Source organism: Saccoglossus kowalevskii, chromosome 5 (genome assembly GCF_978046115.1).
Source record: "Saccoglossus kowalevskii chromosome 5, keSacKowa6.1, whole genome shotgun sequence".
In the NCBI taxonomy this organism is placed as follows: domain Eukaryota; kingdom Metazoa; phylum Hemichordata; class Enteropneusta; family Harrimaniidae; genus Saccoglossus; species Saccoglossus kowalevskii.
In genome coordinates, this window is record NC_140645.1 from 28,402,413 (window position 1) to 28,415,939 (window position 13,527).

General features: G+C 35.8%; 1 protein-coding gene across 1 annotated transcript; it reads right to left on the reverse strand.

The window, feature by feature from the left end:
• Positions 1-2,770: 2,770 nt before the first annotated feature.
• LOC102806116 (uncharacterized) lies at positions 2,771-7,339 on the reverse strand. Its single transcript, XM_085498858.1, has 6 exons — positions 6,962-7,339; positions 6,611-6,707; positions 4,414-4,695; positions 3,901-4,167; positions 3,356-3,652; positions 2,771-3,154 (listed from the first exon to the last, which is right to left on the reverse strand). Exons 1-6 carry the CDS (start codon positions 7,337-7,339, stop codon positions 2,793-2,795), a joined length of 1,683 nt encoding a protein of 560 aa, XP_085354984.1. The 3' UTR covers positions 2,771-2,792.
• Positions 7,340-13,527: the final 6,188 nt, after the last annotated feature.

Below are 13,527 nucleotides of genomic sequence, written 5' to 3' on the forward strand. Positions count from 1 at the left end.
CATAACGCAAATCAGTTCTAAACGTTTTGGGTTTCGTCATTCCCATGATGTATCCTTGGAAGGAAAAGATGTATAATAATAAGGTTATTACAAAGATATCTCAAAGTATCAGACAGAGTGTACTCAGACAGTAATGCGGCTGTACTGTCTTCGTGCATACTTTGATGTATCCTCGTAATAACCTCATATTCATACCGGATTATTACTACACAGTAAGATTCGTACATAACTCGAGAATTAGATGGCAATTTTTACTAACCGAGATAGATTACAACGGATTACCCATAACTTTCTATTCTTATCCACAATTACATTCTCGAGGTGTGATATGTTGGTAGGCTTATGTTATCAAGTGAAATAGAAGCTGTTATCCATAATATTGTACTGATATTCTCCCTCAAGTCATTCCAATAATAAAAAGAGTATAACATGACCTCACCGAGAATTATTGGGTGTAGAAGATATCGCCATGTTCAACATCAGTTTTTTTTGTGTAAGTTTTTTTGTATTTACCAATATTTTTCTATTTCTTGACATACAACATCATCGGACAAGTTTAATCCATGCGAGCTGCGTCCTTCACAATCGGGTGTTATCGCCATTGCATCTCCAAGCATAAACAAACGTAAATACAAAAAAAACGGTTGATTGATGTAACAGCAGACGTGTACACATATATTACAAGTTTTCGAGTTTCCGTGAATCTATAGAATGTGACATACGTCATGTGCAAGTAGCATTTTCATGATTAATATTTTATCAATTTACACAGAGTCAAAGTTCAACCATTTTACTTCTACACCACAATATCCACAACTTCTGGTATTCACAATTGTTATAGGTTTCTAAACTATTCTATTTCACTATTATATATTATATAAGAATATATTTCATTACATTGTACATTTACAAGATGTGTATATACATAATTATAATAAAAAAAACAGATAGAAGACAATAATTCAACGAAGTTAAAACATTGATATACATGTTTGCGTAAAAACACTGTCTTTTTATAAGCCTTTTAATTTACATTAGATACATAATTTAATTTCATATTATTGTCTCGCCATTATTTTCACGTAGTGTTGTTAAGAGATGTGATCCTTTGTGCAATACTCTAGTAATCATATTACAAACTTTTCTTTATATAAACATCAACTTTCTTTTTAATGTTTCTAGTTGTGAATATTCGGTAAGAAAAAAGATTGTAAGCAAAGAACAAAAATGAGACTTATTAACATGAATAAAATAAACTTGTTAATAAGGCAAGACTTTTATAATCCCTTTTTTCGAGAACCCGTCGAATAAACATGAGCCAAAAACAAAATAAAAAAAATATTTCAGCGTAATTTCTCGCGCCCGCAGACTTGTAAGGGCAAACAAATTGCTAAAAAATATTATTTTTGTCTTAATTTTTTTACCGCCGCCTCATACCAAATCCAAGTTGCATTTTCGTGGGAGTCCCGAATTCTCGCGCAGATGAGAAACAAGGTTATACATGGATTCTTTGAGAATCACACAAATCTAATGGAAAAAAAGAATTAATTATATTTTGTCCGCCCTCCTGAAAAAAATTGCCTCGAAAACTCGAGAAACAAGGAATAAAAAAAGTCTGGCCTAATCAGTGAATATAAATCTTCTAATATATTGATAATCAAACAATATCACTTCGTGAATGTAAATTAGTTTCAAAACATACTGTCTTGACATCCTTTAGATTTGGTAATTCATATTCTGAAGCAGGTTCCATTGTCTCTGGTGAAAGTGTCGTATACGTATGGTCAACATCAACACGTGGCTGTGTGATTCAAAAGAAATATATATAAAATTGAATACATTGAATATGTCTATATTCAATACTATTCGATTCGTGCATAATTACTAGGTTAACACGTGCTTCATTTAATACATTACGTTAGTACCTTAGATGACACTGACAAAGGTATCTCATATCCAGTCTCACTTCTAATTTCAGAACTCATGGTGAACTCGCTATCTTCTTTTGGGGTCTGAAAGATGGAATATGATGATAACACATCTTATGCAAATATAAATATGAAGAGTAATACATATGTTGCAGTTAGAGCTTATACATGGAATAAGAATGTCGATACTGAGTATTGTTAATACAATTAACTTGATTTACCTGATTTGCCGTTTTCTTCGTAACCCGTTTAATGAGGATAAAGCCGATTAAGAAACCAATTACGCAACCACCAAGTAGAGATACGAGTACACTAATACTAATTGCAGCAGTGTTAGAACATTCTACACAATCTACAATATTGGAATTTATTACAATTTATGGAATGATAATTCAAACATGGGACACACATAATTTAGGCACGAATGTTTAGAGCTAAACGTTCTTCACACGTTGAAATAGTTAAGCTATTAGCTACTTCCTTAACTAGTACGAATTATATATATATATATCAATCCCATTGATTTGAATGAATAATTCCCAATGCATGTCTGAATATATGTCACATTAAGCGAATCCTTGGCATAGGTGATTTAAAATGCTAAGGATCTGAAAACAATGAGCTAATTTTGAAGTATATTTGCTGCTTTTTCAAACTACATACAAATACAATTGTTCAACGTGACGAGTTTATAACAAACTACAACAATATTAATCAATACGCTTTAGTTATGGGTAGGTTTTTTCATCGAAGTGAAACAAAATCTGTAACTATACACTTATTACATTACCGTCAAACTTACTGCCACATCACATTGTACGCGCCTTTGAGCTGGTTGTGTAGACGTTTTAAACACTAATCAATCTAGAATAATACGATGATTGTTGGAAATGATTTCTCAATGACAGTGTCTTTCAATAACAAATAGGATGTAAAATGGTCGTGAAACATTTTTTTCGTACCTGTACTTTGATAGCCATTGTTTTGGATTGCTTTGAAATTATGGCCCTCGCATGTATTATCACGTGTACAATACGTCACTCTATATTCCGCGTTGTTGTCTTTCACTGTATACTCCACCACATCTCTGTCTAAACAATTCTCTTCTATAATCCAATTGTCATTTCTTTCCAGTTTTTCTATTTTTACACATTCATATTTCATATCTTCGTGACGTGACCATTTTATTATACCAGTCTGGTCATTTAAATTAACTATTGGTTCACCTGCATCAGTTTGAAAATAAAGTAAATATGTCATTATTGTTAGATTAAATTTCAATATGTATAAAGCGGTTCCGAACAAATACTTTATTATTATTATTATATATTTTTCTCGTACAACGCAGAAAGTATTGCCACTCCAAATTTAGTGTCATATTTGAATTATACATAGTACGAGTGCTTTCATGGCATATTTGCACTTACGATAAGTAACAAATACATATGTAGTAGAAAACTGCCCGATTCCATACATGTTGCCTGTCTTTGCTTTTATTTCATAAGCAGTTGACGGGTGTAACTGCATAATCCATATAGTGGTATTTCTTGTTCCCATTCCGTCAGATGGCCAAGACTGGAATGACGCTTCTAATGCCGAACGATATTCAATGTAATGTACTATGTCTCTACCATCTCCTCCATCATATCCAGGCAAGAATAATATTGATAAACTATCATAAGAACGGTCAATTATATTCATGGATGTAGGTGCGTCGGGTACTCCTGTTAACAAGGAAATGTAGCTTCACCAATACAATATATGTCGCATGTCCCATTCATGAATCCATGAACATGAATTACAAGAAGCTAAAAAGTACGTAGTGTTGTATTATAGGTTTAAATTTTAATTTACCATCATTAAATATACATTGTATTATAAAAAATAAACATTTTCTAATTCATAAGAATGCAAGATTTACGAACTTTGTGTCAGAATTGAAAATAGAAAACGGTTTCAAATATTACCTTACCTGCATGATGTAAATTGACCTGGAGTACAACACTTCCAATGTCATTATGTGCGGTTATATTATATACGCCGAAATGGAGTTCCCTGACTTCGTTGATAAATACAGTACTCGTAGACAATGTATCTACTTTGTCAGTTAAAACTACGTCGTAATTTTTCCAATCGCCAAACGTAACAGGTAATGGGTTGGCATTGACAGATAAGTTCATGGATATCGAATCACCAATTCCACTATAGTAGTCTGTAATTCCATAGGTCACAGGTACATCTTTATGAGAAATTAGTGCTAACCCATTAAAGACTCTTTCATAGATTGTGAACACATTATATCATAACATTACCTTCACGAATGCAAAGATGCAATACTAACATGTATGTATATATATATATATATATATATATATATATATATATATATATATATATATATATATATATATATATATACACCTTCTTTTACAATATTACTAACACTTAATAACTCTCAATACACTATACATAAAAATGTACTTACAATATACAGTAACTGTAGCTGATGCACTATCTGGTTGTCCTATGCCATTACTAGCAGAACATGTATATACACCATCGTCTTCTCTTACAATAGTACTGATAGTCAATGATCCACCATTGAGACTGTATCTACCACCTATGCTGATATCACCATCGTCTTTCCTCCATGTATATGTAATGAGTGTAGCTGGTTTACCATCAGTGGCTGTACATTGTAATGTCAACGAGATGCTGCCTTCAGTCACTGTCTCATCTGATGGTAAAGTCGTGATAGTTGGTGGATCTGTAATAAAGTACACACCATGCCTATTTATTATATTTTCACGTGTTATGAACGTTCTAGGGGATTAGATTAATGTAGGTTGTATTGATATTTGTCTGGTTTATTGTAATCATGCCTAAAAAAACCAGAAAATGAAAAAAAAATAATAAGACATAAGTCTGAAAAATTGAACTCATATCATTACCCAATTTATTAAACGAGTTTAATTAGACAATATTATATGAAAGACTGGTGCAGCTAGCGACTTCAGTAGTTCAATGTCAGGTAAAACTTCGTATCGACACATAAAATAACTGGCTGTCCTATATCATTACTAGCATAGCATGTGTGGTAGACGTGGTTTGGCTGTCTAGACTAGGATTTCAAAATGGTCATTGAAGGAGTCGGAAGACAAGATGGAACTTTTATAGGGGCAGACTGACACAATAAAGCACAATACATATGCGAATAAAATAATAACAGCTGGATGTATTACTAAATATCCCTATCACAATAAATATGCTAGCATATAAAGAGAAAGACTTGTTCGGTCAGCTTAGTGAAAATGGTAATAAAGAGTCAGTGTCAAACTTTAGTGATGATCACGTGATGAAAGTCAAGCCCACGGTGTATACATTGTAGTTCTCCCACACAATGGAGATGAGGAGAGTAGCTGTGCACAGTTGAGTAAAGTTATTGTAGCAAGTTCAGATCTGGAGCTCAATGCGGTAGCGGTCAGCAAGTAGTCAAGCAGTGACACAACGGTACTGACAAAGATCAGGAATAGGTAGCCTCCATAGTGTATGTTCCATAATTGTATATAGAATCATTTGTAAACCCAATAGTCTGTGGTTTTTCCAGCTATCGTTGACTGTATGTAACAGTACAACGTACAGTGGCATCTTGCAGGAGCCTCATAATTAAGCTGTTGACTGCTGAACGTTTCACAGAGGACTGACTGAACGTTAGTTTAGCAGCTGTTGGTCAAGGTCAGTAGTAATGTAACAATAAACACATAGTTTCCCATGTGTATCTGTTTACGTAAGATGGGCAGTTTTAATTACTGCCCTAGAATTTGTCATCATCTTGTGATATAGAATCACAGTTGTTACCTTGGTAGTTGACAGTTCCCACGGATAAAGTTGGGCCCAAAATTGGTAGAATGTAACTTAAACTAAAAGAGTGTCTAATAATAAGTTTACTCAGTACACTATAAAAGGCCTGTTTCACACATGGTACCTTCCTTAGTTCATTCACCATTCCGGTCAAGCAGTAATTCCTCCACTTAGTAAATGGCTTGATCAGATACATAATGTACTGTAATAGGATATCCCTAGTGATCAGATATTTTCAAAACTAATAATATGTTAAAATTAAAAATTAATATATAATATATGAATAAAGTGTTTATCACACCAAACATCATCCTCCAACATTTCTCCCTATTTCCCAGCATTCATCGATTCAAACGCAAATAATACTCAAACAATAGTACAACCATACATCCAACCACAATCTAATCAAATCCTCTCCAAATTTATGCAGTAAAGGTATACTAAAGTTAAGACTTTATTAAATAAACCACCGAAACAGACTACGTTATAAGCGCTACAGATTTGCAAAACAATGGGGTGTGTTTATGATATTAAAACTAGTTGTTGCATAGCAATGATTTGGCTCTGTGTCTACAGGAAGAAAAAAGCTCATTTCTTTTATTTAAACTACAGTAATGTGGTTGGAAAATTATAATATATTTCTCTCTAATACATAAGTTGCCACGTTTGCTTGAAGTATTGTGTGGTACTTATATATATATAATTTAGGCACTAAACACATATGGGCTATAACTATTCTAATTTAAACCAATCGCAAATAAAGTTAACATCCCAAAAAGTTGATGTTACTTCACACTGGGTTATTGCTTTTTTCTACTCACCATCATCTGTGGGTTCTAACCAACTATGCATTGAATCACTCGTATAAAGTTTAAGGTGGTCATAATGGACTTCTTTTGGCACTGCTCGTGGACTTTTCTGAATTATGTATAAAACATCAGACAACTTAGATATTATAATGTAAGGACCCTTCCAAATTGGTCGAAGTTTAATTGAGACACCCTTTTTCCTGACCTCTCTTCAATGGTTTGTATACAAGTCTCCGGTCATAAACTAGTCTGTAACGTCGCGCACTCGTTCTGAGAACTATTCTCGCTCGTTCATAGGTCTCTTTTAGTCTCAATGCTTGTACATACTCTGTACCGATGTCATCATTTTCCTCATTTTCTTACCCCACTCATTGCAATTTCAATTGGCATGGATGTCTTTTTGCCCAGCATCAACAGATTTGGAGTCTCACCTGTGGATGCTTGTGGAGTACTCCTGTATGCCATTGTCGCAAACGCTAGCTGCTCATCCCAATCTTTCAAATTTGGGTCAATTAATGATCCAACCATTGCAACAATTGTTTTGTTGAAACGCTCAGCCATTCCGTCTGATTTTGGATTGTAGGCTGTTGTACGCGTCTTCTCGTGAAACACTTGCGCCTCAAACTCTCTTCCCTGATCAGAGTGCAATTGTTGAGGAATTCCGAGCCTGTATACAAATTCACTGACAAATACTTTAGCAACTGTTTCTGCCTTTTGATTAGGAAGTGGGTGTGCTTCCATGCATTTGCTAAAGTAGTCGCCAATAACAAAGACAATTTTATTACAGCGCTCAGTTGTGTCGAATGGTCAAAAAGTAAATCTAATGCAACTAGCTGTATAGGTGACCCAGTTACATACTGTTGGAGTGGACCTTTTGACTTTCTAGTTGGTCTCTTTTTTCTAGCACATTTATCACAATTTCTTATCCAACTCCTAACATCTACTATTATACCTCGCCAGTAATAATTACGTCCGATCCTATCAGTTGTTGCCTTAACGCCAAGATGTCCTGAAGTTCTAGCACCATGCAGTTCATCAAATATTATGGGTTTAAACTCATCTGAAACTACTAAAGTTTTTTTTTCCATCAGCTGATTGCCAATCACGATACAATACCCCCTCCTTTATAATCATAAGGTACCATTCTGCCCAATATGATTTAGCTACATTCGACAAACCTGACATATCCGTCCAATTTGGACGACCATTTGCACCTTCTTTGGCTTCAATCATCCATTGTCTGTCTGGATCAGCCAATTGTGCATTCCTCTGGTCAGTTTCCAGCTATTTTGATCTGGCTTCTATTAGTCTTATAACTTGTTCATCCTTATTATAAACATTTGGCACATACACACCATTTTATGTAGTACCCCTTTTGTAGCTACTTGTACTTAGGTTCCTTTTTAACTTTGGGTGACCTTTTTTCTACTTTTTGGTCACTTCTTTCTTTCTTTGTGTTAGTTTGTCGACTCTGTGTACGCCTTTTAGATGACCGAACCGCTTGAGGAACATCATCATTTTGCATTAATTCTACAGAATCTGACTCACCTTCATCTGCCTGATATTCTCTCCTTGACATACCATCTGCATTTTGGTGACGTCTACCTGCCCTATTCTCTATTTTCATATCATAGGTATCCAACGTCTCAATCCAGCGAGCTACCTGTCCCACTGGCGCCTTAAAATTCGTTAACCAAGTGAGGACACCATGATCAGTCTTAGCCCGAAAATGTACACCCCACAGATACTGTCGAAAGTATTTTACTTGGGTAACAAGTGCTAACAACTCTTTACATGTTACACTATAATCACGCCCATGATTGGACAATACCTTACTTGCATAACCATTGACCCTTTCTACTCCATTTTGAATGTGAGATGAAACACCTCCTATAGCATACTGACTAGCATCCGTATCCAATATATACTCACCTTCTGGCAGTGGGTACGTTTGAATGGGTGAACTGGTCATTTTATCTTTAAGACTCTGAAAAGCCACCTGGCACTCCCCAGACCACACAAACTGAGTCTTCGGTTTAGAGGTTTAGATATTTTTGCAAAGTCTTTTATAAAACGTCTATAGTGAGATACAAATCCAAGAAATTGATGAACGTCTTCCACTCTTTTTGGGACTCGCCAATCCTGGACTGCCTTCACCTTATCTGGATCAGTTTCAATTCCTTTAGCAGAAACTTTATGTCCCAAATAAATAAAGCTATGTTTAAATAAATGACATTTCTTGGCTTTTACCTTAAGACCTGCATTCCTTAGCCTCTGGAATACAATGTCCAATCGTTCATGGGATTCGTCTATTGTCTCACTAAACACGATGGTGTCATGCAGGTATAACAATAGTATTTTCCAATATAACCCTGCCATAACACGCTAAACTAATCTCTGAAATGTTCCAGGGGCGTTACTAAGTCCAAAGGGCATAACATTAAATGTGAACAGACAATCACGTGTCACAAATGGTGATTTCTGTTTGGCATCTTGGTCCAATTCACTTTGTCAGTAACCACTAGCCAAGTCAAATGTAATAAACCTTTTTGCATCACCCAAAGAATGCAAACTTTCTTCTATCCTGGGGATAGGGTATGCATCTTTGACCGTACAATCATTCAAACGTATATAATCGATGCAAAAGCGCATGGTCCCATCCTTTTTACGAACTAAGACTACAAAAGAAGACCAAGGGCTTGTCGATCTTTCTATCAAATTCCGATCAAGTAACTCACCCATCTGTTTACTTACCTCATCTCTCTGTTGGAATGGCAAACGTCTTAGTGGCTGCCGAATAGGCTGAGCGTCCCAGTTGCTATCAGGTGTTTCACTAGAGTCGTTCGTCCAATATCCATATCACTCATACTCACCCAGATGTTCTGTGGCATCTTTCCAGAGGTCTTGTACATGGACTAGTAAAGTTTGATCAGGAACCACCAGTTTTGTTGACCCTTCTGTCTTAGAGTTATGACATATATCATTGGTCTCATTATCAACCACATTCACTGTTCCGTTCTCCTCAAATGTTTTACTATACCTACCGTATTACCAGCATTCAACTTGATTGGCTCATTGGTGACATTCAAATCTCTAATTGGTATCATTCTCTTGTGTGACATCACTAAGGTTCTAGGCAAAAGCACCGCTTTGTTAGCAATCGGATTCTTTTTTGTCTGTTCTACGATTCCCCAGTCATCACTTTTAATTGCTCGTGATGTTTTACCCATTAAAATCTGTTCACTGCCACCAGGGATAACAACAGATTTGTTTGAATGTATACATGGGCACATGTTGGACCTGTGTATTTTGAATCACAGTGAATCAGCTCACCATTTATATTGACGTACCCACCAGTTACGTCAATAACACTTCCAGTTTTCTTCATAAAATCCATTCCCAAGAGGCCATTATTTCTGATATCAGCTAGTAAAACAACTATTACTACATCCATATTACCAACCCATATTGGCAGATCAATTTCTCCACTAATTTTTAGAAAACTACCATCCGCCAAAATCCAATTATTAAGACTCACTTGTCTTAGTGTTGGACGATTTTTCCCAGGAATCCTACTGTAAAAAACTATTAAAATTATACTATTGGTTGCCCCAGTGTCTAAACGAACTTTAACTGGCACCTCAGTCGACACAGTATCACTTACTTTTTCTATCATTGGTTGGGGTTGTCTTGTTTGGATCCATCCTGCACCCCGAGTTGGAACGCCTTTTGTTTCTCACTACCTTTTCCCGGTTTGGATCTGATGGGCATTTCCTGGCCGGATGACCTACCCCTTTGCAATAATGACATAAGAGACGTTTCTCACCTGTCAAAACCATAGTCGCATCTGGAATACTGGGACAGACACCAGCTCTGTGACCACTTCCTGTACAGCGCCAGCATTGCATTTCACCACGCGTTGTATATACTGCACCTTTGTAGTTTTCTTCCTTCTTCCTCTCTTTGTTTACTTACTTTTGCCTGGTAAATCTCCCTGCGCCTTGCAATGTCCAGTGCATCCTCCATACTTTTAGGGGCTTGCTCACTCAAACATTCTATTATACCTTCATTGCCAACAGCATCTCCAAACTGCTCGACAGACATTTTATTTACAATGTTAACACTTGCATCTGGGTGTGCCAAAAATCTGTTATGGACTCATCGGGCATTCGCCTGCATACACAGAACTCAGCTAAATATCGCAGTCCCAAAACGAGCTTCTAAAATATTTACTATTCTATCAAAATCATAATTGTGACTATTATCTTGATCTGCTCGATGCTCATCTTTAACTGTTTGCAGCGCGACACCTGTTAAATTTACAAATAATTGTTCTGCATCCCATTTATGTAACAAGACAGTTCCCTTGAACAAAGGTAAATAATCTTCCCAGGGTGTAGTACCATCAAAACGTTTTATTTGAATATTAGCATACTGGTGTGATTTATCAGGGCCCCTTCTGGTCTCTGACTTATCGTATGTATTTTTTTTATTCCCATCAAGTTTATCTATGTTTAGGTTTGGGAATCCCCTTGGCCTCTAACTGCAGACACACCCTTCCTACTAAAATGTAAATTCAAATCATCTGATTGATGCACACACCTTGATCCACTTATCATTCGCTGTTTTTCAACCACCCCTTCTAATTCTAGCAGTTTCGCTTCCAAACATCTTCTATCACATTCTAAGACAAATCTTTCTATCTCACTGGCCTCTAATCTACTCTCAAGATCTTTATTACTTCGCATTTGCTCATCCTTTCTACAAGCTAGTCTATCCATTTGTTCTCTCATTTCTTGAACCAACTCATTAAGACATTCATACTCTTTACGACTAACACCTGTCTCATTTGCATCATCCTGCTTCACATTCTTACCAAGATTAAATTCAATTTCTGTATCAATATCACTATCACTGCCACTATCATTCTCCTTATTATAATTACTGGGTTCACGAGTAACATCATTCTCATTCATTGCATCAGCCATCTTCACACACAATATTGATAATAAATTAATATAAAGCTTTGAAATACACCACACTCAAATTAACACTCAGCCTAAACTTATGCATGCACTCTCTGAAAGGGTTATCAAATTGAGTACTGTTCATCATTACGTCAGTCATTTCCCAGCCTTCTCTAATTATCAATTTATCCCACCATTATGCAACCATTTGTGGTAGATGTGGTTTGGCGGTCTAGGTTAGGATTTCAAAATGGTCACTGAAAGAGTCGGGAAGGCAAGATGGCAATTTTATAGGGGCAGACGGACATTATAAAGCACAATACACATTCAAATAAAATAATAACCACTGGACTTATTACTAAATATCCCAATTACAATTAATATGCTAGCATATAAAGAGAAAGACTTACCTGATCAGCTCAGTGAAAAATGGTAATAAAGAGTCAGTGTCAAACTTCAGTGATGATCACGTGGTGAAAGCCAAGCCCACGGTGTATACATTGTAGTTATCCCACACAATGGGGATGAGGAGAGTAGCTGTGCACAGTTGAGTAAGGTTATTGTAGCAAGTTCAGATCTGGAGCTCAATGCGGTAGCGGACAGCAAGTAGTCAAGCAGTGACACAACGGTAATGGCAAAGATCAGGAATAGGAAGCTTTCATAGAGTATGTTCCATCATTGGATACAAAGTCATTTGTAACCCCTATAGTATGTGGTCTTTCCAGCTATCGTTGACTGTATGTAACAGTACAACGTACAGTCTCATCTTGCAGAAGCCTCATACTTAAGCTGTTGACTGCTGAAAGTTTAACCGTGGACTGACTAAATGTTAGTTTAGCAGCTGTTGGTCAATGTCAATGGTAATGCAACAATAAACACATAGTTTCCCATGTGTATCTGTTTACGGAAGATGGGCAGTTTTAATTACTTTACAGGGAAACTGCCCTAGAACTTGTTATCATCTTGTGATATAGAATCACAGTTGTTACCTTGGTAGTTGACAGTTTCCACGGCTAAAGTTGGGCCCAAAAGTGGTAGAATGTAACTTAAACTAAAAGAGTGTCTAATATTAAGTTTACTCAGTACACTATCAAAGGCCTATTTTATACATGTATATATACGATCATTGTCTCCGACAATATTACTAACACTAAATAACTCACAATACACTACATATACAACAGTACTTACAATATACAATAACTGTAGCTGAAGCACTATCTGGTTGTCCTACACCATTACTAGCATAACATGTATATATACCATCATCTTCTCTTACAATATCACTAACACTAAATACCTCTCAATACACTACACATACAACAAAACTTACAATATACAGTAACTACAGCTGATGTACTATCTGGTTGTCCAATACCATTACTAGCATAACATGTATATATACCATCATCATCTCTTACAATATTACTAACACCAAATCACTCTCAATACACTACATATACAACAGTACTTACAATATACAGTAACTGTAGCTAATACACTATATGGTTGTCCTATACCATTACTAGCATAACATGCATATATACCATCATCTTCTCTTACAATATTACTAACACTAAATAACTCTCAATACACTACACATACAACAGTACTTACAATATACTGTAACTGTAGCTGAAGCACTATCTGGTTGTCCTATACCATTACTAGCATAACATGTATATATACCATCATCTTCTCTTACAATATTACTAACACTAAATAACTCTCAATACACTACACATACAACAGTACTTACAATATACAGTAACTACAGCTGATGCACTATCTGGTTGTCATATACCATTACTTGCATAACATGTATATATACCATCATATTCTCTTACAATATTACTAATACTAAATAACTCTCAAAACACTACACATACAACAGTACTTACAATATACAGTAACTACAGCTGATGCACTATCTGGTTGTCCTATACCATTACTAGCATAACA